Source organism: Alternaria burnsii (assembly GCF_013036055.1).
Source record: "Alternaria burnsii strain CBS107.38 chromosome Unknown 710, whole genome shotgun sequence".
Classification (NCBI taxonomy): Eukaryota; Fungi; Ascomycota; class Dothideomycetes; order Pleosporales; family Pleosporaceae; genus Alternaria; species Alternaria burnsii.
In genome coordinates, this window is record NW_024066136.1 from 1 (window position 1) to 27,777 (window position 27,777).

The 27,777-nt window shown below is 51.6% G+C and overlaps 13 protein-coding genes across 13 annotated transcripts; 7 read left to right on the forward strand and 6 right to left on the reverse strand.

Moving 5' to 3' along the window:
• Window positions 1–838: 838 nt before the first annotated feature.
• Window positions 839–1,180, reverse strand: GT037_011210 (uncharacterized protein; the record flags this gene model as incomplete). Its single annotated transcript, XM_038936257.1, has 1 exon — window positions 839–1,180. A coding segment is annotated over one exon (342 nt), but the record flags the coding sequence as incomplete, so codon positions are not given.
• Window positions 1,181–2,026: 846 nt separating this feature from the next.
• Window positions 2,027–2,707, forward strand: GT037_011211 (uncharacterized protein; the record flags this gene model as incomplete). The annotated part of the gene is made up of 1 exon (XM_038936258.1): window positions 2,027–2,707. The coding sequence occupies one exon, from the start codon at window positions 2,027–2,029 to the stop codon at window positions 2,705–2,707; it is 681 nt and encodes a 226-aa protein (XP_038781027.1).
• A 966-nt stretch (window positions 2,708–3,673) lies between these two features.
• GT037_011212 (plastidic glucose transporter 4) lies at window positions 3,674–5,863 on the forward strand (the record flags this gene model as incomplete). The annotated part of the gene is made up of 5 exons (XM_038936259.1): window positions 3,674–4,120; window positions 4,176–4,380; window positions 4,434–4,731; window positions 4,787–5,018; window positions 5,078–5,863. The coding sequence occupies 5 exons, from the start codon at window positions 3,674–3,676 to the stop codon at window positions 5,861–5,863; spliced, it is 1,968 nt and encodes a 655-aa protein (XP_038781028.1).
• Window positions 5,864–6,621: 758 nt separating this feature from the next.
• Window positions 6,622–8,474, reverse strand: GT037_011213 (mfs general substrate transporter; the record flags this gene model as incomplete). Its single annotated transcript, XM_038936260.1, has 2 exons — window positions 6,622–8,258; window positions 8,315–8,474. 2 exons carry the CDS (start codon window positions 8,472–8,474, stop codon window positions 6,622–6,624), a joined length of 1,797 nt encoding a protein of 598 aa, XP_038781029.1.
• Window positions 8,475–9,204: 730 nt separating this feature from the next.
• Window positions 9,205–9,975, reverse strand: GT037_011214 (u3 small nucleolar ribonucleoprotein imp3; the record flags this gene model as incomplete). Its single annotated transcript, XM_038936261.1, has 3 exons — window positions 9,205–9,360; window positions 9,414–9,782; window positions 9,931–9,975. The coding sequence occupies 3 exons, from the start codon at window positions 9,973–9,975 to the stop codon at window positions 9,205–9,207; spliced, it is 570 nt and encodes a 189-aa protein (XP_038781030.1).
• Window positions 9,976–10,201: 226 nt separating this feature from the next.
• Window positions 10,202–11,982, forward strand: GT037_011215 (imidazole glycerol phosphate synthase; the record flags this gene model as incomplete). The annotated part of the gene is made up of 3 exons (XM_038936262.1): window positions 10,202–10,324; window positions 10,391–11,830; window positions 11,893–11,982. The coding sequence occupies 3 exons, from the start codon at window positions 10,202–10,204 to the stop codon at window positions 11,980–11,982; spliced, it is 1,653 nt and encodes a 550-aa protein (XP_038781031.1).
• Window positions 11,983–12,286: 304 nt separating this feature from the next.
• Window positions 12,287–13,511, reverse strand: GT037_011216 (decaprenyl-diphosphate synthase subunit 1; the record flags this gene model as incomplete). The annotated part of the gene is made up of 2 exons (XM_038936263.1): window positions 12,287–12,448; window positions 12,516–13,511. 2 exons carry the CDS (start codon window positions 13,509–13,511, stop codon window positions 12,287–12,289), a joined length of 1,158 nt encoding a protein of 385 aa, XP_038781032.1.
• Window positions 13,512–13,962: 451 nt separating this feature from the next.
• GT037_011217 (uncharacterized protein) lies at window positions 13,963–14,781 on the forward strand (the record flags this gene model as incomplete). Its single annotated transcript, XM_038936264.1, has 1 exon — window positions 13,963–14,781. The coding sequence occupies one exon, from the start codon at window positions 13,963–13,965 to the stop codon at window positions 14,779–14,781; it is 819 nt and encodes a 272-aa protein (XP_038781033.1).
• A 131-nt stretch (window positions 14,782–14,912) lies between these two features.
• Window positions 14,913–18,018, reverse strand: GT037_011218 (arm repeat-containing protein; the record flags this gene model as incomplete). The annotated part of the gene is made up of 5 exons (XM_038936265.1): window positions 14,913–15,574; window positions 15,629–15,708; window positions 15,759–16,261; window positions 16,309–17,553; window positions 17,620–18,018. 5 exons carry the CDS (start codon window positions 18,016–18,018, stop codon window positions 14,913–14,915), a joined length of 2,889 nt encoding a protein of 962 aa, XP_038781034.1.
• Window positions 18,019–18,462: 444 nt separating this feature from the next.
• Window positions 18,463–20,191, forward strand: GT037_011219 (uncharacterized protein; the record flags this gene model as incomplete). The annotated part of the gene is made up of 4 exons (XM_038936266.1): window positions 18,463–18,593; window positions 18,643–18,672; window positions 18,723–18,797; window positions 18,847–20,191. The coding sequence occupies 4 exons, from the start codon at window positions 18,463–18,465 to the stop codon at window positions 20,189–20,191; spliced, it is 1,581 nt and encodes a 526-aa protein (XP_038781035.1).
• Window positions 20,192–20,697: 506 nt separating this feature from the next.
• GT037_011220 (uncharacterized protein) lies at window positions 20,698–22,884 on the forward strand (the record flags this gene model as incomplete). The annotated part of the gene is made up of 1 exon (XM_038936267.1): window positions 20,698–22,884. The coding sequence occupies one exon, from the start codon at window positions 20,698–20,700 to the stop codon at window positions 22,882–22,884; it is 2,187 nt and encodes a 728-aa protein (XP_038781036.1).
• A 378-nt stretch (window positions 22,885–23,262) lies between these two features.
• On the reverse strand, window positions 23,263–26,503 carry GT037_011221 (uncharacterized protein; the record flags this gene model as incomplete). Its single annotated transcript, XM_038936268.1, has 4 exons — window positions 23,263–23,943; window positions 24,002–24,580; window positions 24,630–25,141; window positions 25,192–26,503. 4 exons carry the CDS (start codon window positions 26,501–26,503, stop codon window positions 23,263–23,265), a joined length of 3,084 nt encoding a protein of 1,027 aa, XP_038781037.1.
• A 350-nt stretch (window positions 26,504–26,853) lies between these two features.
• GT037_011222 (uncharacterized protein) lies at window positions 26,854–27,777 on the forward strand (the record flags this gene model as incomplete). The annotated part of the gene is made up of 1 exon (XM_038936269.1): window positions 26,854–27,777. One exon carries the CDS (start codon window positions 26,854–26,856, stop codon window positions 27,775–27,777), a length of 924 nt encoding a protein of 307 aa, XP_038781038.1.

A 27,777-nucleotide genomic window follows, 5' to 3' on the forward strand; every position in this document is an offset into this window, starting at 1 on the left:
CAGATTTGCGTCCTTTACGTGAAGGACGGGGAAGCCTTTAAAAGCTTCTTATATTGGCGATCCTGCTGCATCTTGGTCGAACGTAAAGCCGGAGCTAGGCACTTCCCAAGAGGTAATACCTTTCTTGGACTTTGACCCACCAGAGAATAACGATCCCCGCGCGCCGACAAGGGATACATCAAGCGGTATGAGCATAGTGAAGAGGTGATTTACGTCGTTGTACTAAATGTACAGAGCGTACGCTGCTGGCATGTATCGATAAAATTCGCCGAAGTTCGCAGCGGGGCGGAAGCCGTGAGCTGATGATATTAAGCCTGTTCTATTAAGCGTTATAGGCATACACCGCTTTATCTTAGAGAACAGAATACGTTAGCTCTTGATCTATAGTAGCACTACGCCAAAGAGAGAAACTAAATATCTCGCCTAAGCAGAGTACTCCTTCCTACTACAACAAAGCGCATTAGAGCGATAAAGACATACATAGAGAATCTAGAAGCCTACAATACTATAAAATTCTATGATCTCTCTTGTTAGGAGCTATTGTAGGCTACAAAGTAGAGCTTACTATCTCTACCTGTTTGGTTTTTCTCTTGTATAGGGTGGAAGGAAAGCTCTGCGCAGTTGGACACATACATCTGGGTGGCAATGCATTATTGAACGTGCGACCAGGGCAGCAGCAGACTTCCTCGCATCTTCATAGCTCGCTACATCAAGCCTGAACTCTGCATCGTCTCTGCAGGGGGGCGTTGGCGTTGCTGTGCTCTTAAGGAGACGGGATAGGGTTCTTGCGAGCTCAACAACCTTGACCTCGATAGCTTCCGAAGTAACGCGGACGTACGATTCTTCGCTGCAATATCGTGGCATGATAGGGAAAAACGGTATCAATCTTTAGTCGGTAACCTAAGAAGGGGTTGTAATCTTCTTTGTCGCTTAGATATCTTGAATCAATGGGCGCATCGTTAAGTCGTCTTCGTGTCTCGATGTACTTGATGATTCCCCAGCTGTCTGATGTATTCTTGTCTGCTTGTGTCGAGTCTCGCCCATCTAGAACATCAGACTGCTCTGCCTCAACGTCATGATCCATCTCTTGCGCGACTGCGTCCCACGTCAAGTCATCGCCTCCGTAATCAGTGTCTTGGTCGCCTTGGGTGTTGTTGAAGCTGTCGTCTGAGTTTGCCATATTGTGACTAGTTGCGAACGTCGCGCAGCCTTTGAAGAGAATGTCAAAAAACCTCTAGTTGGTGTGTGGATACTAGTGATTTGAGATCCGACAGTAGATGAGAGGCAAACAGAGTAGATGAAGTAAAGAAGAGTGGGTGAAGTAATGAAGAGTGTAAGACGGGCGAGCCACAGGTATACAGAACACGGTGAGGTGAAGGTACAAAAAAAGTGGGCACCAAATCGAGTAGGTGTCATTAGTCCACGTGCTTTGTGTAGTTCTCATGCGCTCACTCTTCTCCTCTCGTTTGCACGTCGGCAGTGTTGCTATAAGGTCAATTCGCTCAACCTAGTCGACATCGCACTCACCGCCCAACGCCGCACTCACCTCTCAACACCGCACCTCTACCTCAACTTGCTCTGCCACCGTCACCGCTATAACCTGCGCTGTACGCGCAGCTTTCGCCGCGAACATCCACCAGTTTAAGCCGCTCCACGCCAGCGTCCTTGCCGTCGACCCACAGAAGCCACGCCAACTCGCAGACCTTACTCCAGTACAGGATCTAGCTGAATGCATGTTCTCTTACTGCTGACATCGTATTCAGGACATGAGCGCCACCAAGGCTCTCGCCGCTGACGACAGACATAACCCCTCCTACTGGGAACCGCGGGCTGGCTACCCTCCACCTTCGACGCTTTTCTACACAGGCGGACCAGTCGGAAATCGAAAGAAACCACACTACACGAAAGGAATATATGTTCAAGGCCTGAATATAACCTGCGGCAAGTACCTTCGCCAGCGGGAGCTTACGGTTAAGGCGATCTGGACATCCTTAACATCACCGACAAAATTGGATTCAAGCACGCAATGGAAAGGCTATACCAATGGCACTACAACCGACTATTTGGCCCCAAGGCCAGTGGTGATCGCAAGAGCGTTCCAGAGTTCTGGCGCGATACCATTCTCCGAGCCTTTGCGGCTAGGCAGCTGCGCTGGACGAGGAAACACCGTCTCCAACTCAACGAGGATGGTACTATCGAGAATCTACCGTTGAAGGCTTCCTGGCGCTGGGGTCCACACCGCGAGGGTCCTGAGTTCAACGGACTTTTTCAACCCCAACATCTTACTTTATCTGTGGTCGTCCCTAGGGACGAAGTGCACATTACAGTACAAAGCATTATCGACAACAATCGCGACAACAGTCCCTACATTCCTACCCCTAAGGATGTCAACCCCGCCCAAATCAGCTACGCGAAACTACAACAAATAATAGCAGCTACCGACAATTCTCCTTACTCTCCATCAACACATGAGCTATCATACCTGCATCCAGATCTAGCAACACACTTCGTGGAGATAACAAACAATGAAACCCTAGTAGACGCATTGCGTCATTGCCAGGAGTACATGAACGAGATGGTCGCAGTCTTTATGATACCTAGAGGGACAGAGAGCAAGACTAAGACGTTTACTACGAGTACTGAGAACATCGCTGTTTTACCAGAGCCTCAGAAGATAGAGAAAAAAAAAAGAGACGATGCTAAATAACGTTCAAAGCTAGTACAGAATTTGTGCAGACTGTGCGGTAAATAGGAAACTGCTTTATGTATCGTGGGATAGCAATACAAGGCTTTCACAACGCGATCAATGATCTGCCGACTACCTAGGTACTCTTTCACCGGTACTTCTCTCTTGCTGCGACTCGTCTGATGGTTACACAAAAAGCGCCGATAGACTCAGGTTGAGTCACCTACACGTGTGCACAGTGCGATCCGTGGATCACTAAACGCAACGCGCTGACAGCCTTCAGTGGAGTTAAGGATGTTGCTTTCGTTGGACACTATTTGCAAAACGCTGACAGCCTCAAGGTCGAGATCGGAACCTGGTGCCGACCGTCGATAAGTCGGGATGCCCATTATGGTAAAGATGCACCCTGCCAAGTGCGGTTTCCGCTTGACGCCAAGGTCTTCTCACGGCGTCGTAATCGTTCATCGCAACGGTGTTTCCTTGACAGTTTGCCGACGAAGTTCCAATTGGTCGGAGTACTCCACAGCCTTTAGGCGAGCAACGACGAGACTTCACGTGCTTTCTTGGCCGCCCCGAAGCCCTTGTTGCGCTCCATTGCCAAGTATGATTCTAGCTTCCGCCGAGAAGCCAATGCCTGCCTGTGCCCACAATGACATAGTCCCAGAGATGTCTTGTTGGGTAAACACACAACTCCATGTCTTGGTACGGCCGCCCCGTGCCTGATCTCGATGTACAGTTACATGCGCCAAACGCGCAGGATGGTGTGGAGAATCCATGGGGATTGTCACCCCAGAGCAAAACCTGACCCGCTCTTTGATGGAGAGAAAAGTGGGTGTGAGCTGTGCCCCCGGGATCCTATATAACGAGACCCTCTTGGTTCGCAGGTGTATGATCGCGTGTCTCTCAACTCATCCACTTTGCGATCGGGTATCTCCACTTGATCCAGGAGTTCCAACCTAGATTCGATTTCTGGTTCTAGCCATCACCATGTCTGGTCGCAAACCCGACATCGAAGCTACAGAGCCTGCCTTCTCATCGTCAGGTAGCAGCAAGTCCGACCTTGGTACTACACAGCACCACGAACATACCGGACCTGGTCAGCACCGACAAGCTTCCGTTGCCGCAAAGCTTCGAAATCCATTGGCAGGTCTTAGCGAAGAACAGGTTATAGCCGATGTAGACGCGTGGTGTGTTGAAAAGGGCCTGCAAGCGGACCAGGACGCGTTTCGCAAGGGCGCGCTCATCGCTCGAGTAGGGCAAAGAGACGATGGCTTCGAATATGTCGATCAACTGTCGACAGAAGAGAAAGATTTACTACGGCATGAGATCAATCATCGATGGTCTCAGCCTAAAATGCTGTACTTCTTGGTTGTACTCTGTGCTGGCTCTGCCATCGTACAGGGTATGGACCAAACAGCCGTCAACGGCGCTCAGGTTCGTCGCGTTATTGCTTCCATGTCATATTCTTATAGTACTGACGATTAATCAGGGATTCTACTTTGAGGAATTCAACATCGGACCGGACCAAGTCTGGCTTCGAGGTCTGCTTAATGGAGCCCCGTATCTCTGCTCTTGTCTCATCGGTTGCTGGTCCAATGCGCCTCTTAACAAGTATTTCGGACGTCGTGGTACCATCTTCATCTCCTGTATCATTTCCTTCATCACCGGTATCTGGATGGCAGCTGCCGATAGCTGTGAGTAACGTTTTCCTAGCTACACCAGAACCCAAGATTGACTTTTGACCTAGGGCCAAATCTCCTCGTGGCGCGCTTCATGCTCGGTTTCGCGGTTGGCGCAAAGTCATCGACAACTCCTGTCTACGCAGCCGAATCTGCGCCCAAGACCATCCGTGGAGCACTTACCATGATGTGGCAGATGTGGACGGCATTCGGAATCATGCTGGGTTTCATCGTTTCCGTTGCATTCCAGAACGTGACGATTATTGGCGGACCAACTTCTCCATGGAGGTGGATGTTAGCCTCCACCAGTATTCCTCCAATGATTGTCTGCATCCAAGTATACTTTTGCCCAGAATCACCGCGCTGGTAAGTCACGGGCCTGTATTCAAACAGCTCGATTGTGAGCTAACGAGAGTCGAAGGTACATGGAGAAGGGCAAGTTCGACAAAGCTTTCCACGCACTTTGCCGACTGCGTAAGCACAAGATACAGGCTGCACGCGATATGTACTACGCGTACAAGCTTCTCGAGATCGAGACCGCTGAGCGGGAAGGTAGGAATGCGTTCAAAGAGTTCTTCACTGTCCGTCGCAATCGTCGCGCCGCACAGAGTGCTTTCTTTGTTATGTTCATGCAACAGTTCTGCGGAGTCAACGTACGTACTATGTGCTGTTTCATTCGATTCTATTCATCATTCGCTGACAGTATTGACAGGTCATCGCCTATTATAGTACCGCGATCTTCGAAGAAGCTGGCTTCACGACATCCGAGGCTTTGCTTACGTCTATGGGTACTGGCATAACGAATTTCCTTTTCGCGATCCCAGCAATCTATACGATTGATACCTTTGGACGAAGGAATCTACTACTCACCACATTCCCACTTATGGGTCTTTGTCTTCTCTGGTGCGGATTATCCTTCTACCTACCGGAGAACCCCGATGGCACACCAACTCAGCAACGTCTTGGTTCAATCGCCGCTGCTATCTACACATTCATGGCTGTCTACTCGCCTGGCGAAGGCCCAGTGCCCTTCACATACTCGGCCGAAGCGTTCCCGCTTCATCTACGCGACGTTGGAATGTCTTTCGCCACTGCAACATGTTGGGGATTCAACTTCATATTGTCCCTCACCTGGCCTGCCCTTAGCGCCGCTTTCACGCCGACTGGTGCGTTCTGTTGGTATGCAGCTTGGAACTTCTTTGGTTTCTTCTACGCCTACTTCTTCCTACCAGAGACCAAGGCTCTTACTCTGGAAGAACTCGATACTGTTTTCGACGTGGGTAACCGCCAGTTCTCGGCCTACTATAGTAAGAAGTTGCCATGGTACTTGAAGAAACACGTTCTACGTCAGGATGTTGCGCCAATGGAGCCGCTTTTTGAGTTCCACGAGACAGGCTCCCGTGCTGACTACGTTAATGAACCTATTGGTGGTGGCGGTGGAGCTGGTGCGGTGGAAGACAAGAACATCGTAGAGAAGGACGAGGTGACCAAGATGTGAACGTCTTCTCGATGCAAGCCTCGAAAACCGACATGCAACCCCTTTGAACATCTTCACAGCTCGATGTAATGGTGTGGTCTGTCGATGTAATCTGATGAGTGATTCTCTCCTCATACTTAGCAAGTTCGTTATACCCTGATCGTTCATGATATCAATCGAAAAATGAAACATCCTTGAATACTCTCCCTGTGCAAACACCCTACTCCCGAGATTCGGCCAAAGGTGTCAACGTAGACATACGCTGGGCGCTTAGATACTATGGGTTCCAGGGTCTTTAGGCACATCATCAAATTTCTGCTTCCTCTTCTTATTCGTGGAGCAACTTCCCGTCGGTCAAACAGCAGCTTCGTTAGCTTCCGGAACCACGATCAGTGCGAGGCATTGAGGTCGGAGTTGTGCGTCAGTGGGCTGGTGAAGTTCGATTGCATTTGTTGCTAAGGTGGCTGTTGGGTGTACCACTGAGCTTTTGGTTGTGCGCGGACATATCCGGGATATCATGTGAATCCTTCCCTTACTATGGTGCCGTAGACGAAGGAAATTTGGTGAGCCTGGAGAAGAAGAAAAATAACGCCATCGATACCCATTAGGGCAGTGGTGCTAAAAGGTGAGTGATTAAACACGACAAACACGTAATAAGCTTTGACCTTTGATACATCAACATATTAGGTAAAGATAACCTGAATGAGACAAAATGTATTGGTGACAATGCATATACAACGTGAGTTTGTGATAGCAAGAACATCGAGAAGCGATTAAACTCATGGACCTCCAGTTTCTGCAATCTTCTTCTCCTGCAAAACCCTTTTATCTTGTTTCTGCACCGCAACAGTCTTGTTGGTGTATTTCCTCTTATCCACGGACGGAATGAAGAACGCGGCCACCACACCCAGTAGTCCAAACGCCAGTGCTACCAGATACGACAAGTGTGCACCCTCAAGATACGCTTGCTTGTTTCCTAAGCTCGCGGCAGCACGAATAGCAGGGGTGATACCAGGAATAGTCGCGTACCCAGCCGCAGTGTTCGCCTTCGCAGCGACAATCAATTTGGTGATGACGTCCGCCGGAAGATCAAACGAAGCGAGATTAGCACGAACGCGTTCAGGTAGAGCATCCGCATATTTGTTATTCGTGACATTCCCGAAGATGGCAGTGGCCACCGCGCCAGCGAGGAGACGAGAAGTTCCTGCCAGACCTGCAGCAGTGCCGATGTCTTCTTGATACACAATACCGAAACCTACCAGGACCATGCCGTTGAGAAGATTGACAGAGGTACATGTCGAAATGATGACTGTCAGGACGATTGACTTGGCGGGATTGTCCATTGTGGAGGTGGACATGGCGCCTACACAGGCTGTTTGTAAAGCGACGGCGAACATGATGACCCAACGCTGATGACCGATAATCTTGCTGAAAGCTACAATGATGCCGCCGATGATGGTTCCTAAAGGTAGGACCTCAGCGTACAGGCCTTTGGAGATTTCGTCGCTAGCGTAGATGAGCTGGGAAAGGCGAGGCCAGAGCGTTGCGTTGGAGTAGTATTGCATTCCGCCTATGGCCATGACGAGCATTGGAACAGTAAAGTGACGGAGGGCTCTGAATAGACGTGGCGGAAACAAGGGCGCGGCTTGGGTATGGTAGGCTTCATAGAATCCCAATCCGATCAACGTCACCAGTCCAATGATGATGGGTGCGAGAACCGTCGCAGAAACCCACGGAGCCATTGTTCCCCCCCAGCTAACGCCAACGATAAATAAGGTACAGCCAGCCAGGAACAGAAACAATCCCAACCAGTCAAACTCTCGCAAAAGCTGTCCAGCCGACTTTCCGTGTTCAGCCCTCTTCTCTTTCCATGACGGCGGATGGTAGAAGAAAACGAGTAGGGCAAGATTGATGGTCTGGAAACCTATCATGACGTAGTAGCAGATGCGCCAATTACCCGTCTGCTTGATGATGACCCAGCTGACTAACGGCATGATTTGTGATATGATCGAAGCAGCGTCGAATAACCCGATGGTAACATGTCGATATTTGCTCGGTACAATCTCTTGGACCGCACCAAATGCCATCTCCAGGAATCCGGAACCGCAGCCGAACAAAGCACCACCGGCGATCATTTGGTTGATGCTTTGTCCCGTTGCCGAAACAATGCTGCCAATGATAAGAATCACAGCTCCCGCAATGAAAAACCATCGTCGACCGAATATATCGGAGAGTCTTCCACCGACGGTGACGAACATGGCGCCGCCGAGGTTCCATGATATCGTAATCCATGTATATCTGGGATCTGGACCAAGTTCGGCATTGATGTACGTAAGGATGGCTGGCGGGATGAGGAGAGTGAATAAATAGGCGTTGTAGCACATAGCCATTGATACAGCGGCCATCAATGTGCGAACTACTCTGTGTTAGATATGATAGGTGGAGAAGGCGTCTGCCAGTCAGGATACGCACAAGTCAAGCCCACATCTTCGCCGGTGGTCTGTAAATGACGGACGATTTGCTCGTTGGCGTCATTGCTGGAGAAGCGGTCGTCTTGATCAGATGTGTTCGTGCTGTCGTCGAGCGCTTCGATATATGCCGCCGAGGACTCGTTCTCCCCCTTTGTGGCCATGGTGAAGTAAGGCAAAGGAAGATCTGGACGATGTTATCTGAAAATCTCTAACGCTGAGCTTGAAGGATCGGCGGCATCCTATATACCACCCTCACCATCCGGTACGTCCGTTGGTTGCTATGGCCCGCTCGCTACCCCAGGATTAACCCCAAATCGCCCCACTGACGCATGGAGATAGCGACATGCCACTTATGCACCAGTAAACGATTCACATTGGGGTATAATTTGGTCCTCTACTACAGAATAAGCGAGAGCACCGTCATTGCCGGTCACGGTAAAGAACAGCATGGTGTGTGGCGTAATCTGGAAGATCTCATTGGTTAGCGCTTCTCCAGTCGGAAAAAGATAGCCAATGCCTGTTTCCAGTCCACTCGAGGATGGCTATCGTTGTCCTGCTATGCAACCATCAAAAAGAGATCGCTCGGGGGCTTTGATGGCTGCCGTTGTTGTAGTGTAATTGATGTCACCGCGCGGTTTTCCCAACATTCCATCTGTGGTGCGAGAGTTTCGCGGTCCATCAGCTTTGCGATGGAATGCTTGGAGCAATTCATCCGCCCTTGTAAAGTGAGTCGTGCATTAGTCTGACTCGATAGTATAAGAGGAACCCGAAAGAACGAACTCGATAGTGAGAAAATAATCAATTTGTGTCATGACCGGATATCGCGAGTATTTCGTAACGCCTTCAAATGCTGCTTTTATTAACGCCACCCAATGAAAGAGATGTCGGAGCTTATAGCGCCTCGAGTTCGAAATCGTCCAGCTTGTCGCGGTACTTCATAATGTTGCGCTTGATCTTGGAGGAATCGACCCAGGTAACAAAATCTTCCATGTTCCTTGTGACAAGGTAGGCTGGATCCGTGACGACGTCCGTACCGACTCTGACGTGCTGTGAATGTGTTAGTACTCGAGTTTGTGATTGAGAGCTGACTGGGATCTTACTCCTTGTTCAACGAGTGTGACAGCAGACTGTACGTGATCTGCCATGCGTAGCCGAGTCATGACAACTGGTAACCTCCTCCGTGCAAATGCCGACACGGTAAGCTTGTGTTCGACGTCTGAGAGTTTTCCACGGCCGCCACCACCGGTACCGAGCAGACCCATGGAGAACAACTTCTCCAAGATCAAGTCCTCCTGCTTGTGACGGAAGGGGTCGGACGGATCGAGAGCGGCTACGCGGTGGGCAAGTTGTCGCAGGGATCCCGCGAGCTGGTTGTATTTTCGGTAATCGTCGCGTCCTTGGATTGCATAGCGGCGCATGACGGCTGCTTCCCGGTGATCATTGTCGCTCTTGTACGTGTTGAAGTCGACCTAAAAGAACATGTCAGTGTCATGGAACTACTATCAAGCATCTTTTCAAGCGTCTGATGCGCTCGACATGTCGCCATTGACAGTGAAGAGAATGGCGTATCCAGACGGCGATGCGCTACAGCCGCGGCGGGTAACGGGCGGTCCGTACCTTCTTCAGGAGCTTCTGCTCATGATGCTTTAGCTTTCGCACCATGTTGGCGTTGCGGGTACAGGGTTTCGGTACGTGATAGAGGTGGTGGTTGTTTCTTCGCGCATCTGTCGCGAGACGATGAAGCCAAAGAATTATTTGACAGGGGTCCGCGGGCACTAGCGGCTAGCGCCATGACTGCCCCTCCAATGACGGCGGGGTGCATCCAAATTTCCTGTGACTGTTCGAGTCCAACACTCTTACACTCATTCCTCTACTCACCTGTCCAGCCATGCCGACTGTTCACCTACTCGACTACGTCGCGGGCAACGTCCGCTCTCTCGTCAATGCCATCGAGAAGGTTGGCTACACCGTCGAATGGGTCAAGACGCCCGCCGACGTCCCCTCCGCCGAGGTACTACAACCTTGCCACGAAGAAACGCGCATCAATTGACAAATGCTGATACAGCATCGCCCGTAGAAACTTATCATTCCCGGCGTCGGCCACTTCGGACACTGTCTCTCCCAGCTGGAGAAAGCTGGCTACGCCGACCCGATTCGCGAACACATCAAGTCAGGGAAACCGTTCATGGGAATATGTGTGGGCATACAGGCCTTGTTTGAGAGCTCAGAGGAAGATTCTCAGGTCAAAGGTCTAGGTGTTATTCCTGGGCGACTACGCAAGTTCAAAGACACAGACAAGAGCGTACCCCACATCGGATGGAACAGCGCAAACACATCGCGCACCGCCCGAGTCACGGATGACTCATTATACGGCCTGCGACCGACTTCCAAGTACTACTATGTTCACACATACGCTGTGCCATACGAGGAGGGCAAGTTGGAGAAGGAAGGCTGGACCGTCGCAACCGCACGATACGGTGACGAGGAATTCGTTGGCGCAGTAGCCAAGGGGAACGTCTTCGCCACGCAGTTTCACCCTGAGAAAAGTGGTGCTGCCGGCCTACGCGTACTGAAGGCCTTCTTAGAAGGAAATATGTGGCAGAAACTCCCAGAGAAGCCGTCGGCGGCTGAGACGAAAGAAGGACTGACAAGACGCGTCATCGCGTGTCTTGACGTACGGACAAACGACCAGGGCGATCTCGTAGTGACAAAAGGTGACCAATACGACGTCCGCGAGAAGGAGGGAGCCGGGAATGCAGTGCGCAACCTGGGTAAACCTGTCGAAATGGCCAAGAAATACTACGAACAAGGCGCCGACGAAGTCACCTTCCTGAACATCACATCCTTCCGCAACTGCCCCGTAGCCGACACGCCTATGCTCGAGATCCTGCGCCGAACCAGTGAGACCGTCTTCGTTCCCCTGACAATTGGCGGAGGCATACGCGATACAGTAGACACAGACGGGACCAAGATCTCCGCCTTGGACATTGCGACCATGTACTTCAAGTCTGGCGCCGACAAAGTAAGCATAGGCTCTGATGCTGTGACCGCAGCCGAGGAATACTACGCACGAGGTAGCAAGCTAGCAGGCACCACTGCCATAGAAGCCATCTCCTCTGCATACGGCAACCAAGCTGTCGTCATCAGCGTGGATCCAAAACGCGTATACGTCTCCTCACCAGACGCCACACCCCACCACACTATCAAGACCTCGACTCCTGGACCTAATGGTGAGGAGTACTGCTGGTACCAATGCACCATCAAGGGCGGACGCGAGGGCCGCGACTTTGACGTCCGACAACTCGTCACTGCAGTAGAAGCCATGGGCGCTGGAGAGATTCTGCTGAACTGCATAGACAAAGATGGAAGTAATAGTGGGTTTGACACTGAGCTCATCAACGATGTCAAGAACGCGATCAAGATTCCGGTCATCGCAAGCAGTGGCGCGGGACACCCAGGCCATTTCGAAGACGTCTTTGCAAAGACAAAGACTGATGCTGCGTTGGGTGCTGGAATGGTGAGTACACCGAAAGAAAAAACACAGCATAGATGTTACCAAGATACTGACGACTTTTCTAGTTCCACCGAGGCGAATACACAGTCAAGCAAGTCAAGGACCACCTCCAAGAAAAGGGACAGGTCGTGCGGCCGTTTGAGAATGACATCTAAACGCTTCCGACGAACTGGGTCGTACTTGTCTAGTATTTCGTAAACATGTATATATACAGAAGTAGAGTTTCTCCGCCAGACATAGCATGGACCAGTGGACATACAAGTACTCATCGTACTGCCGTATCGACACACGAACATGACTTCCTACATGTAGATCCCAAAACCACGCTCCCCGCGTTGTAAATGGTCGTGCCGTACACACCAAATGATATTCGTACAGGTTCTCTGCGAAGATCTAAAAGCGTTGAAATCACTTTTGTGGCCTCATTCCCAATGTGTTGTTTTCGCATCAAAGATTCGCTCATTTCCTCCTCTTCATGACCTTGGTGCACATTTCGATGAGACCGGTTTTCGCCTCGCTCTCGGGGAAGAAGGATATAGCGTCGATGGCTTTGTCGACATAGTCTTGTGCTAGAGCGCGGGTTTGTTCTAACCCTGTGCTTTGGGAAACGATTTCGCGAGCCTGGGTCACGTAAATGTCAGCCTGAACCTACTCTCCCAACATCTCAATTACGATTCTTTTTACTCACCCGTTGAACATCGCCCTGCTGCGAGAACTTCCTTCCAACCAACTTGCCCAAACTCTGGTCATCCTTCCATGCAAACAGCAACGGCGCCGTCGCAAGTCCGAGTTCCAAATCTGCGCCGGCCGGCTTACCCAACTCAGCCTCACTGACAGTGTAATCCAGCATATCGTCCACAAGTTGAAACGCCAGGCCAAGGTTCTTGCCGTACAGATACGCCGCCTCGACGACCTCAGGGGACGAACCTCCCAGGATAGCGGCAGCGCGACAACTCTTGGAAATGAGCGACGCAGATTTGAGGTAGGTCTTTTGCAGGTAGTAAGTGACCGTGTCTTCGGTCCACGAAGGGTTCTTCTCATCCCGCGCCGTGTTCTTGAGCTGCATGAATTCGCCTTCGACCAGGTTTGCGATGACGGTAGCCAAAAGTTCCGTGACCTCTGGATCGCGGAGTCGGGCCAGCGCAACGGACGCTCTTCCGAGCAGGAAGTCGCCTGCTAGAACGGCCATTTTGTTGCCAAACTCAATGTTGGCCGAGGGCGCGGAGCGGCGGGAGACGGAGTGGTCGATGACATCGTCGTGGAGGAGACTGGCTGTGTGGATGAGTTCGGTGATTTCTGCTAAGCGGCGTTGGGACGGGAGGATGTCGCTGTCTTCAGCGGTATACGCCGAGTCGTGTCGTATACTGCTAATGGGACTCTGATCTGGGTTCTCGTCTGCCAGGATCCGGGGGTTGGTTATCGAAATATCGGCGCTCTGGGCCCCGATGCCCATGCCTCCTCTTGAACCCCGCGGCGTAAGTGCCGTGGCTCTGCTCATGAGCAATACCAACATGGGCCGTACATATTTCCCCTCACTTTGTGTGTAGTACTTGGCGACTGTGTCGAGGGTCGGGTGGCCCGAGCCGAGTAATTGTCGAATGTTTCCAGTGAGAAACTTCATTTCGCGAGCAACGGTTTGGAATGGGTCCATCTTGATGGGCGCATCTGGTGGCGGCGAAGACATGACATTTTGCGCTACGTTGACGGCGGCAGCCCATGAGGACTGGTTCCGCCGCCGCGAAGGGTGGTGGAGCGTCGGTGTCGTCGCATTATGGGTGTGTATTGAGCGGTTGGGACATGCGGAGCGGCGCGATAGAGAGAAGGAAGTTTGCTGTCGCGCGACAGAGGTCGCAAGCCGGGGTGTTCGGCTCGTCATCGAAGGGTCCAGCTCAAAATTGTCTCGGCAAAAAGAAAGAGAGGATACAATTGAGGGGCTGTATCAGCGTCTTTGGGGCGGGCAAAGAGGGTGGTGGTGGATATTCGCCCGCAGCTATCGGCTAGATTTGACCAAGTCAAAATATCCATGACGTTCGGAGCGCTAGCTTCCCTGGGTTCCGCATATCCCTGTCGCGTCTGCTCACCCGCGTGCCTGGTGACAAGGTGACAGCGTTTCTTACAACACACGATAATCCAAAATGGTCCTGCTTACGATGACTCCCGGCATCGTCCGGGCAGTCGCAAAAGCCAAACACCTATCTGCCGACGGATACGCAAAACTCCAGCACGCCGACTCGCCTGCGCTGGCAGAACCCAACGTTGGGAATCCCATCTCCCACAGCCAGTTGATCGACCTATCCAAGCTGCTCAAGAGCCATTTCTCCAAGGATGTTCAACACGCGGAAGACGACCAAGAAACCACACCCCTAACTCTCGCCGCCCTCCTCGCCAATACAACAGTCTACATCCCGCCCCCTCCCCCCAAACCCACCCAGACACCCGAATACCTCGCCCTAATGGCCCGTCTCCGCGCCGAGCAAGAAGCCCTCTCTTATGAGCGCATGCTGCATCCCCCGCCAACACGCGAGTCCTTCTCCCAGCGTTTCCCTCGTGCCCCAGAACCCTTTTCACTCGGGGCAACGCAAACCACTAGTGAAGAAGACGACCTCTCCTACGAAGAAGTGCACCGCCAGATCATTTTGATCATAAACATCCTTATCTCGATAGTCTGTGTGGCAGTCTTCATCTGGGTTGCAGCGCGACACTGGAGTGTGGGAAGTAGACTGGGACTGAGCATGGGAGGGTCGTTGGCTATCGCAGTTGCCGAAGTGGCTGTCTACAGTGGTTACGTGAGAAAGGTGCGCGAGGCAAAGAGGGTGGAGAAGAAGAAGCCCGAGATCAAGGAGATTGTCAAAACTTGGGTCTTGGGCGACGAAGACAGGAAAGAGGGTGACACAACGGCATGGAAGGAGAAAGACGGGGATGGGATTAGGTTCAGGAAGGGTAAGCATCGCTGAAGATGGATCAGATTACGCCAGTCATGCTTGGAAAAATGCCCATCATTACTGCTCCAAGACAACGCCCACAATGCAGTTGTGTCCACTTACGCCAACGCATAAATCACAAAGCTAGAAACGACTATCGAGTCTTACTTCTTGTCCTTTCGTCTTCCGGCTACACCCCCAGCAAATCGCCCCAGGTTACTTAGACTGGACCTGGGCTTATGCCCCTGCGCTGGACCTGGCGGCACAGGCGCGGGAGGTGGCCTCATGGCGCCCGCCGGACTACCAGGCCTTAGTCCTGCAGGTTTGGGCGGTATAGCTGGCGTAGGGGCAGTTGGTCCCATCTTCTCCTGCACCTCTTCCTCTTCGCCCATGCTGGCCATCCGCTGACTACGCCTGGCTTTTTCCTGCGTCTGCTTGAATCTCTCCAGCAACTCTGTCCACTTCACGCTGCCACCCGCTTCCGGTCCACCCAGACCGTCTCTGGGTTTCAACCGGCCTGGGCGTTCGAATGTCGAAACACTGGGTCCCCCAGACGACGGAATACCGCTGCTACTACTGCTGTTCGAGCCAACTTCTGAGCTTTTTTGCCGCAAGTGGTTTAAAGTAGGAGAGGAGGAGGAAGGGTGGACATACGTCGAGCTGCTGCGTTGCGGCGCAATGTGCAGGTAGCCGATGGCCGAGACGCTATTGAGGCGGTTCTTAAGCGCTGCAAAAGCCGATGATTGAGGCAATAGCATGAGCAGACCGTACATGCACTTGTAAAGATGCGGGTACCGTTCCGGCTCCAGGAGCTGCATTCGAAGGTCTAGCCCAGTACTGTTAGCGGGAATACTTGGGATTGAAGAGTCGAAGATCTTACATGTGAAGACGGGAGATTCCAAGAGCTGAACGAGCTTGTCGATTTGTATGAGCATGTTGACTGTCATCTCAAGATCCGCACTGGCAGGATTAGCAGACTGTTCCATACGAAATCAAAGAACCAAACATACAAAACCTGAAGCAAATGGTATGCTTGCTCATAAGCTTGGGCAAGAAGACACAGTGAGAAGGTGGCCACAGCGTTGTTGCACCACGCTTTGAACAAAATGACGAAGAAAGATTGTCCGTCCTTATTGTCTAGATTCCTGAGTCGTCTTCGTAAATCGGCGAGCTCTGGTGCAGTGATCAGATTGTTGTTGAGATTCTGGACCATGATGCTAGCAAATTCGACATCCTCATCCTTCGCAAGACAATCAGCCATGGTGCGATATATGCGCTCTGCGCTCAGTGTTATGCAGAGCTGCCTGATGATGAGATTGCCGCGGGTCTCAAGAAGTCGGCGGTCCGTACAGAACAGCTTCAGAAGATTGACCATGAAGGAAGTAAAGTACGTATCGTCGCTGTGCAGGGATATTTGTGACAAAAGCAGTAGGTCACGCGTGACCACAGCATCCGAAGGATCAGAAAGGGTCTTGAGCAGAGCAGGAAAGGTACCGTCGTCCACTGTCAATATCTGCAGAGTGTCAGTAATGACTTTGTTTCCGAAAAGCCTGTACTTACTCTGCCAGGTGCCATCCTGTGCAGCATTATCAGCCAAGCTATGGCCGCAACGCGAGTGGCCTCGTGTTCATTTAGGAACTGCAGGGTTAGAGCACTAACAGCAGCTTGGTAGTCCAGCTCTGGTATCGGACGCGGCGATGTGCCTCTTTCTTCTGCTGGTGTGGGGGAGCGTGTGCCCTTGCCATCGGGCGATTCAGCCTTGTTGGCTTGATCTCGAATGACTGCCTTGAGCAATCGGCCAGATAGATTAGAATCTCGCCGCTGTGTTCCAGTGAGCTCTTTGCCTAGCTCAGATAGGGAAGGAGGTAGCTGAATTTGTCCACCTGCAGCACCGTCGCGGGGGCGGTTGTCATCAGACAATGACAGGATATAGTCCATCAACGAAGCATTAACCTTGACTGCAGCCTTGCGAACGGTGTCGACCTCATGCGACATCCGTGGCAGGACGTGGGACAAGAGACTCGGGACAAACGGCATGATGTCTTCTGGACATATGTCGAAGAAGTTGTCGATCCAGCGGAGTGCTGTCAGCAGTATCTCGGTCTGCTCTTCTTCCGTGTCTGGTGGGGGAACCAAAAAATCAACCAGAATCTCAAGAATCTTGGGATGGTCGACGTGGACATCCTGGCCAGGTATCCAGTTTCCGTCTCCGTTGACAGACCTCCCACTGTCGCCGGACACAGAAGCACTCTCTCCACTTGCATCGCCCTTGTCGTCGATGGAGTTGTCGAGCTCGAGGGGCGTGCTGTCTGTCGCTTCGCTTCCACTATGGATGCTACCCGTAGAGTGCCTGCGTTCTAGTTTCTCGTTGCCTCCTTTGCTGTCGGCTATACCCTTCTTGATGCGTGCAATCTTCTTGATCTCAGCAAGGAATCGGTCTAGCGCCTGCTGGGTCATGGTGTATACATCTTGGTTGCTGTCGCTCAGAAACTTGAAGAGGCCGCCGAGGAAGCGCGGTAGGTGGGCGATGAGCTCGAGGTCGGGTATGGAGTCGAGCAGGGTGATCCATGCCACAAGGAAAGAACGCGTGAAGGGGTTCAGGACGTTGATGCGCTCTTCGAGGAGGGGCAGGAAGCGTTCGAGGTTGAAGGCGAAGGGGTGGGGTTCGTCTTCGGGGTCGTCCTGATCGGGTGTGTCGTGTAGCACAGAGACGTAGCTGGCGGCCGACTCTGAGACGATGTCTTTGATCAGGCGATCCAATAGTTCTGCCCCGTTCTTGACAGAGAGCTCGGAATCTGCAGCCATCTGGACGGTCCGGGCCGTGTTAGCCTGGTCTCACGAGGGGAGCTGGTGCGGTAGCCATGTCCTCACCTTGCAGAGCGCGTCAAAGACGTGGTTGAAGTAGACGAGTATCTCGCCCTTGGCCACCTTTGCGATGTTGTACATGCTCTCGCATGCATAGTACCGGACACGCGCATCTTGGTCGCCGAAGCAGGCCAGGACGGGGGGCACAATCTCCTCGAGATAGCGGGCGACTTCTGGGCCCAGGGCTATCGAGGCAGCCGCGAGTCCGATGAGTCCGCCGTTGCGGGCGTGGGGCTGGTGGACCGCATAGGCGTACTCGTGGCAGAGCTGGTGCACGATGCGGGCTATCCTGTCGTGGTCCTGGGCGGCGAGAGCGTCCCGGATGAGGCCCTCGAGCTCGAGCGCGCCGCTCTTGCGCTTGTCGTAGAGCTTGTCATTGAGGGCTTTGGTGATGTTGACGTCCATGGTGGGGGACAACTCTACATGGTGCAGCAGGCAGCTTGTCGCATCTTGCGCTCTATGCTTTGCTGCGGGGTCAGTCGGTGGTCGCGTATGATGGTGTTTGCTCGCTCACGATACAGCCAGCAGCAGCCGAGCGAACCATGCAGGCGAGCCGGGCCCGCACGTCATCGTACACCTACACACAAGCGCCCCCATCCCTGCCCACTAGAACCCGCCGATAGACGAGACATGTCCCAAAACAAACTCCCCACGCCTATCCCAACATGTCTCGACGACTACCATCTGCCCTTCCTCACGACCACAGCTGTCATGAAGATTGGCAGCTCCCCTTGCCGCTAGGCGCTTAGTCTTATAAGTCACTCGCTCGCTCTGGCCAACGCCCTTGCCCGTCGCCGCCTCACCTCACTCGCAGTTCACCTGCACCTGTCAGGTGCCACAAGCTGGTCCATGGACAGGCTTAAGAATAAGTTCTTGAAGCCTCACCGTCGCTCCCAGCGAGAGGAAGACATGGAAAAACTAAGGGAACCCAAAGTCTCGCCCATCGCGACTGGCGGCTTCAAGCACTGGGCTGTGGCTTTGTAAGTCCTGCATGTCTCTGCCCTGAGTGGCAAGTGCTTACGGCAGCAGTATCGTCTGCAACTTCAATGTCGATATCGGGTAGGTAATTGCTAGTGCCATATCTATGAGAAATGTATTGAGTTTGGTAGTCCAGAAATCGAGATACTGTACCCACCAGATGTGCCCTTTACGACGGCCGACTTGAGTGCTATATGCTTCAACAGGTACCTGAATCAGCCAGTCCTGTTTCGTGCCAATCTAAGACGCGTCTAGCTTTCCTGAGCAACAGAACACAGAGACAGCCGAGGATCTCTCTTACGACTTCGCCATTACCAACAATTCGCCTGACATCAAACTAAGTTCGCCAAATGCCCCTCATGGCAGCGCTGACACCTTTTACGGCTCGTGTATCTTCCGCCAAGAGTTCGACGATACCATGAAGAGAAGCTTCAACCAAAGGACTCTCGTCTTGATCTCGCACCACAACTTCACTTCCTTCCATCATCGCATCTTGCAAAAGATGACAGAGTCGGGACATCTCAGCGATCCGACAACTCTGGAATCTGCACACTCACAGATGAACACATGGGAGCCTCCAGCTCTGGGACGTCACCATCTCCCATTCATGGGCACTACACTGACTTTGGACATTGCACCACATCGTGCCTTCCCCCTGCAAGGACTCCCAGGGCCCACGCCGCTGATCTCAGATATACCCTTGTCCATCTACGCCTATGAACCTATTGGCTCCTGGGACAACATCATGCACTATATGCCCTGCATCACCGACCTTTACGTACTGTTCGAGAAGCTCATACTCTGTGAAAGTGTCATCGTTATCGCAAAGTCACCGCAACTGGCAAGCGAAGCTGTCTCTTCGCTGGTCGATCTCATTTGCCCCGTGCCGTACGCAGGTGTGGTCAAACCCTACATGACCATGCAAGCCAACTTCAAAAGCATCGGCATCGACGGCGGAACCCCAACCTCATTTGTGATCGGCATCACCAACCCTTTTCTGTTGAAACGCATCGTCGCAGCAGCAGAAGCCAGCCACAAAGCCCGACCACACATCCTCTATCTCCAGAACTTTGACGGCCCAGTTCCAACACGTCGCCATCACTCGCTTCACCACAAATCAAGTCGCAACGCACTTCTAGACCTCCCCGGCGGCGGTATCGAAGTCCACACTCCCTCTAAACGCTTCCTCAAATCAGACCCGACTGTCGTATCACAGATCGAAGCTCTGCTCAAACTCGGCGATCAAACCCGCGAACTCGGTCCTATCATCCGTCGTCATTTCGCAGACCTTACTGCACAGTTCATTTCGCCCATCAACCGATACCTCGCAACGTCCAACATAGTGACGCCAGGCGGCAACAACAGATATGCCAGCTTCCATGTACCAGATCTCATGAGCAGCGTAAGCAAACACGGTACGAGTGTCAAGTTCCGCGGCTCAGGGCCTCTTCAACGCCATCGCGCCAGAGATGGGCTGTACGAGACGTTTTGCAAGAGTCCGAACTTTTACTCTTGGCTGGAGATGAAGATCAGTCTGGAGAACGAGGCGAGTGCAGGCTTGTTAAATGCGCCTGTTGCGACGAGTGCTGCTGTTACTTGACTTGAGCTGAGTTATAGAAATGGGTTGGATTTGGTTGTTATGCATGGAGACAGCGAGTTGGAAGCAGCAATGACGTGTAATTTGCAATGAGATACCACCACCACGACATAGAGAGTGTGCTAGCGCAAATCGGTTCCATAATATGAGTCGTACTTTTCAAGATTGAAATTGCACTCAGAAGTTGACCGGCTCATGTCAATCGATAGAGGATGCTATTGGCACCTTGCTGCCGAATCGCAAGCGGTTGTACTTCAACGGCTATTGGTGGGTGGCTGTGCATATTCCGGTCAGCACCTCGACAGCAACTGGGAACCTTTCGTCCAATGTCCACTGCTGTGCATCAGCTGTGCCGCTATGGTCGCTGCATTGGCCAATATAGTATGCAGGCAGTGCAGCGCTTCCCCTCTGTATAATGATGCTCCACCTCACACACCAGTATCCATTCCCCAGTCCGACGTCGAAGCCACAAACACATCGAAAGCCAGGATCATCAGGAATCCTTCAAGATGGACCATTACATTGGAAACCACAAGTATCTACCTTTGAGAAGAGGTATGCGATGCTTATACAGGAGCGATGGATCGCTCCCTCCAAAAGATGCACCTGACCATGTTCTATTCCTCACCGATAAAACTGCGAACTCTTACATGGCAACGACTGGCGATATTCGAATCCTCGAACTTCTCCCTGGGTCATTCGCCGATCCTCTACAATGCCGATTGCGTGTTGCGGCAATCGAAAACAACCCAGCGTACGATGCACTTTCGTACATGTGGGGTGATCCATCATTACCCAAGACTAGTATTTACCTCGACGATGAAATTTTCCCTGTGACTCAATCACTCGAAAACGCTTTGAGGCACATGCGCCTGCAGGACAGCATACGCTATCTTTGGGCAGATGCTGTGTGCATCAACCAACGAGACAAAAAGGAGCGCGGGAATCAGGTTTATCTGATGAAATATATCTACTCTGGAGCCGATACTGTGAGAGTCTGGATTGATGTAGAGCTTTCTCCTAAGGATGCCGTTGTTCAAAAGCTCTTCACTCTTGAAGTGCAGGGACCCGTCAATCAGTTGGGCGATGATCCCGAGTTCTGGAAAACGCTTCTCCCGCTTCTTCAGAATGAGTACTGGGACAGGCTCTGGATACAACAGGAACTTGTCTTCGCACCGAAATTGGTGTTCTACTGCCGAGGGGTGGCTATCCCCGGGGACTGCTTGATGGCATTTCAACATCAGATCTCCCGAAAATTGACTGGTAGGGGACCATTTGATACCGATAATTCATGGAGCTTTTTCAGACCGTTGGAATCGACCGTCAAGGCTCCTTCGCGGAATCTAGCCTATTGGCGAGCGATGATGGATAGCAAGGTGCCGGTTGATCCACTCACTCTCGAACCGAATCTTACTCTTTCCATGCCAAAGACGGTATGGCAACTTGATCCCAAAAAATGGGGCTCGCACCTCAGTACGAGCCCGATTTACTTATTCGGTATGTTGCGGCAGTCACAGGCCTTGAAGTTAACGGATCCAAGAGACCGGGTGAGAGCCGTCCTAAACCTAGTCATCGACTATCAAGACGCTGGTGAAGAAGTGGGTTACGAAGAAGATCTTGCCAAAGCCTACCTTCGCCCTACTCGACTACTGCCATGGAAATGTAACGGCCTTCAATTTTTGGCCATGGCGAAAACTTGTACCAGTCCTGATGCTGAAATCAAAGGCTTACCTTCGTGGGCCCCGAACTGGAATTCGCCGGGAAAGGCGGAATATTTCTTGAGTTCTTTCCATGCCGCGGGAGACTTGCCCACATACAATATGCCCTTTCTTCCGCACAAAAGGTATGATGATATTCTACACGTCAGGGGATTTCAGTATGCTAAGGTTGACCAAACGCTTTCAACTACCGAGAACGCCTCAATTCCCTTCTTGGTATTGTCAAACCTATTCATTGCAGTTGTAAACTCCCCCGTATGCCACTATGGCGATATCAAAAAGCTTGCATTCACTCTCACTGGTCCAGCTATGGCTGAGCTCCGCATAGCCCGCGACTACTTTAGCGAAAGCGAAGCTGTTCTCTACACGGGCGTCTTGCTTGATTACTCTTTCGTCACTCCCGGACTTCGCATTGTCGATCTGCTTCCGTATGCAACAAATTTATACGAAGATCCACAGAGGGAATTGAGATACGCACTACTAGCTTTGCGAAAGTTTCGTCCTCTTCGTCCCTCATGTCTTCATTGGCTCGACCTTGAAAAGGAATCCGCTGCAGTTGAGAAGATCGTAGACCAAACTGAGCACTTCGGGCATTTCATTCAGCTGGTGCATAAGACTTTATCCTCAGGATGCTTGGCATCTTTATCTCCTATCGCTACTCCTAAAATCACGCCTACCATCACTCTTGCTATCACGGAAGGAAAGGCCTTGGTGAAACCTGGTGATGAGATATGGATACTGTTCGGCTGTCCAACGCCTATGGTGCTTCGACGAGCCAAGCCATACTTTCTTGTTGCCTCCCCCGCCTACGTCTTTGATATCATGAATGGAGAAACGATGGATGGGGTGAAAACTCCCGATGACAAATTCGGGGACTGGCCTATGACGCGGAAAGCAAGAGAGATGAAGCCCGCTTCTAGAATGCCATACGTTTCAGGAAAATACAACTGGAAGGTGGAAGTAATTTGCCTGCGATGAATGCTTGTCAGCAAAGACATCACGATGAGAAGTCGAAAGACTGGCGGTTGGTGAGGTAATCCCTGATGTAAGAAAGGAACTTAAGGTACACACTAAGTGAATAAACTTTTCAGAAGTTGTCCGTGACGTCTCCTATGGTTATGTTGTTTGCCATTTCAACCTATTGCGATACGAAATTGTGATCGTTGTATGAATGGTGATACGTTTGTTGTGCATCAGCTGTGCCACTATGGTCGCTACATTGGCCAATATAGTAGGCAGGCAGTGCAGCGCTTCGCACTATTGCTGTTTCAGCTATCTCTTGTGCTTCGTGATCTTAATAAGATCCGGATTTTTCTTACATAAATACATCTTTGAAGACTAAAGATAGAGTAGCTTTTAAGACCTGAAAACTAATTTCCTTCTAGTAATCAGTTTGTTCGCCACGGTCACGATAATCTCACGTTTAGTATCCTTGTCCTTACCCTCCCCTTCTCTTGGTGCTGTTTCGAAAGTATTCCAAACCTCAATATACTTATGATCGCTGTCCGCGGTGGTATAGATTGCATGGAACGCTTCTGCCATGCGATCACGCGTTTTCATAGCTTGGAAATCTTCCATCGTAACGCCCTTGCCTTGCTGGTTCGTCGCATTGCGATGATAGACCGAGAACTGTACGCAATATAGTACCAAAGAAGCCAAACCTGCCGCCAATGCTGTCGCGACGCTCGAGCCGCTGACTAGGCTGCACTTCTCGAATGGCACATTGCCAGGCCGGTCTTTGATGACCCGGTCGCCAGGGAAGATGAAGTCGACATGAGAGGCCCGAGTCCAGCGCCAGGCGGTGCCCCATGCTGTCGCGGCACCGATCTTGAAGCGTGTTGGGTTGGCGGCTGGATGGCTCCCACTGGCGTCGGTAGCCTGGTCGTTGGCAGAGCAGAAGAGAAGGATGTTCTTCTTAGCCGCTTCGTCCAGAGAAATTTCGAGCTTCCTGATGTCGGCTTCGTTGTCAACCGTCTTCTCGATTGTCCACGACATAGAGATGATGTCTACACCTCGGTCGATAGCTGCGCGCACGGCCTTTGACCGGGGTTAGTCAATCGGTGCAATGCAATATGCTCACGGGCGTTGAACGTACCTTTTCGGCGCTCTTAGCCGTAATTTGCCGTTTCCCTTGCTCTTTGCCACTATACTCATCGAGCCGAAGAACGTAAAGCTGGACCATGGGACAAACCCTACAGATCAGGCTCGCCATGACGGTGCCATGAAAGCCACTAGTTGCCCAGTATGGCGCGTTAAGATTGTTTTGGTTGCGGAAGCTGCGGCCTCCAATCACTTTGTCGACTACAGATTGTTCGTTGATGTCTAATCCATCGTCGATGAGAGCTACCACGATTGGCCTCGGCTCAACCCCATTCAAGCGCGAAGTATCCAGATCGACGTTCTGAATGAAGGTTGCGAACTCATCCATGCACGTTAGCCACTTATGTTGATCCTTTTGTTGCTCTTGTGCGGCCGTTAGTCCCTCCCCGAGTTCCGTCTTCTTCAAAGGAGATGCATCTCGCTGGACTTTGATTGTTGGTGGGAGTTGTTCTTGATTCTTGCAATCGTTGGATTGCTTGCTTTCGATGCTTTCGATGAGCAGGCTTCTGTTGTACTTCAGTCTTGCGCAAAATGCATCCAAGTTTCGTTTCTCTCTCGCTCGTGTCTCCAAACCCTGTATCCTAGTCAGTGTTTGAACCTTTCTAGACTCGGAACTTGCGCACCTGAGTCGCATACAGCACGACTGTGTCGAGCTTTTTCAGTTGGTTGAGGCCCTCTGACTCACTCCAGCTGCGCAGGACAGCATTGTTTCCACCCCAGTAGAGGTTGACTTGACTGACATTCGGGGCAGCTTTTGCTATGACCTCGGAGCTGAGATCCGTTCTCTGCCAATCCCAAACCTTGAGCACCTCAATTCCCTGGAGAGCTTTTTCAATGGTCTCATCACTGTGGGACGGCTGTTCACTATCGTCGATGTATAAATTGAAGATTCGCTTTACGCCCTTGTTACGAAGCCACTCAAAAATAACCGTGTAGTCATCTCGACCTTTGCCTGTATCCTTTGCAGTAGACCTTGAGAGAAATTTGGAAACCGCAGCTGGAGGTTTGTCTATCCGGATGTTGGGAAGCAACACGTATTTGAGAGTGTCTTCGAAGTTGACGTAACTCATCTTCTGCAGCCTCTGCAATGAAATGTTGGGAGGCCCATCGGCCAAGGACCAGTACAACTCCTTTTCTGTCGCGCCTTTAGTCTCACTCAATGCTCTCTGCTGTTGATCGACTTACCTTGAACTGGCCCGTAGAGAAACGAAACAATACTTTCGTGATCTTCTTGGGTTCCCATGTAATACAGCTTCAAGAAGTCTCGAATTGCATTTGCCGTCGTCTCTGTGACCACTTCTTTATGTTTCGATGTCTTGTTAGTACCCGAGGCTGGTGCCTTGGACACGGCAGGCGACATCGCCACAGATAATTTCCCACCTGGCTTAGATTCATCCACATGGGCAATTATGGCAGCGGTCGTATCGAGCCGTGAAGGCTGGCGCTGAATCCCTTTCATTGGAAGATCCTGCTGCTCCGCCGCTGAATCCTTGTGTCTGCTCTGTGGCTGTTCCTTGGAGCGATTGAGCTGATGCGTTGGGACTGGACGGGCCTGATCTGGGGCTTTTGGCACCTGTTGTCCTCCTGGTACACTTTTAGAACCTTCCTTTGCGTTTCGGCTGCTGGGCACTGTCTTGTCGCTCGATCTGTTACCGCTGCGCTCTTCTCTTGTGTCTTTAGCCCCAGCTTCAGCCTTCTTCGCTGCTTGTCTCGTCTTCTCGTGGTATCGATACACTGATAGCCGACACGGCTCGATGTCGGTGCCTACATTAACGTTCAGAGCAGCGTCGCAAGCCTTTACTAGTGCGCGCACGACGTCCATTTGCGATTCTGTGCAGCGCTCCCACTCGACGGCAATGTGAAGCGGGGTTTTGAATTCGTTATTCTGGGCTTCCAGCGTCTTGGTATTGCGTACTCGTTTGATGAGCTTGAGGGCGATTCTGCGCGCATATTTGTGCTTGCTGAGCATGGCTTTGTGAAGGCAGTTGTTATTCTTTGAGTCCACAAGCGCCAGAACGACATCAATATTCCCCTTGGCATTATAGGCATCGCACATATACTCCACAAGTTTAGTGATGCCGCCTATGATGGCCGCCTGCAGCGGTGTGGTACCAGCACTGTCCGTTTCTTTCATGAGGTGACAATGCTGCTTGATTACATGTTCCACGAGCGGCTTCAGCGCACTCGCGCTGTCCTTTCCTGCCTCTACAATCATGTGCAGAAGATTCCTCGGATTATGGTCGTTTGTCCTTTGGTCAAGGTAGTTATATTCGTCCTGGTTGCTGGCGATGGTTTTGATGTGCAGCTTGCCCTCCCTGAAGCCGGCGATGATGTGCTCGAATTGGACTTTGATGTCTTGTTCGTGCTCCTCTTCATCCTCACTTCCCGACTCACTGGAGTCCCCCTCCTTGTCGGTCTCACTTTCGGCAGCCTTATCAGTATCATGTCCATTCGCTGTCTCCAAATCATCAGATTCTTGTAGGCGTGTGCTTTCCATGACGGGCAGGATACAGTCTGGTATGAACGAAGTTTTGTTGTCCTACCGGAAAGCAGATAGATGAGCTGGAAAATCAGCGCATGCACACATTTGATGGCGCACTGCAGAGCTTGGCCCGATGCAGGCAGCAGGCAAAGCGGCTGCCATAATTGTGTTTACGCTTTAGCGGCGGGGCAATCCTTGAAATGGGGGATGATTGGTGTGGTAGTGCTCGTGACTAAGAAATGGCCCCCACACAGCACAGCTTCCTTTCCAAGTATAGTTTTATTGTAATTCATGGGTGCGCCTGAGAAACGATATGTATTCCTTCCCAAGGCAGCCTTAGTCTCCATAAGCATCTTGACGCGACTATGGCAGAAGTTTCCAACAACGACCTCGTGCAAACAGAAGAGGAGTACGAGAATGACGACGACGACGATGACGTTTTTGATATTATGCTGAATCCTGGCGGCGACGAAGGCAGCTCATTTCGCACCAGAAACGATCCGTCGGCGCCTTACCAACGTACCAATGTTACCGAGCGTAAAGGGGCACTGGACATCCGTTGCACCTGTCTGGACGTGATTCACGGCCTCGTGAGCCCCGAAGCCGAAGAGTTTGCGACAATTATTGTTCTCAACTTCAGGTTCGACAGCCGCAAGACAGCAAGGCGCATTTTGGCGGTAAACATCACCCTCCAGTTTGCACCTGAGCAACCCGGTGGCCCCGAGCCCGAAGTGTTTCAGATCGCACCCTACGATAGTATGGTCATGGTTCAGACGACACAGATGGAAGAGAAGACAACCATCGCGGGCGTCAGTTTGGGGGCACCTCCGCTTGCTGGTGTAGAGTTGGGGGCAGAATTGGGCTGGGAACGCAGCGTCAACCGAGAAACTACCGATGCGACAAAAGTGGTTGGTTCGATTGATCTTTTAGGAAGGACTTATGGGAACGCGGATAGCGCATCGTGGTCACTTATTGAGAATAGTACCACCAAGACTGGCGTACCATCAACGATGCGTACGGCAATCTTGTTGAAAAGGCAAGACGAGGAGCCGTTTCGCTGCAATTTTAAGATAGAAGCCAAGGTTGATCCTAAAAGTTCTATGGAGAAGAGCTTTCAAAGGCTGTTTGGGGGACGACCCAAAGATGATCCTCTGCTCTTTGACCCACAGCTGCCTCCTACCAACAAATTGCAGACGTACGATCTCACCGCACTTGGATCTGTGGACCTGGGCAGCCTCTCGGGTGTGACTTTCCAAACCGTGCTTGACTCTGCAGTAAAGCATATCTAA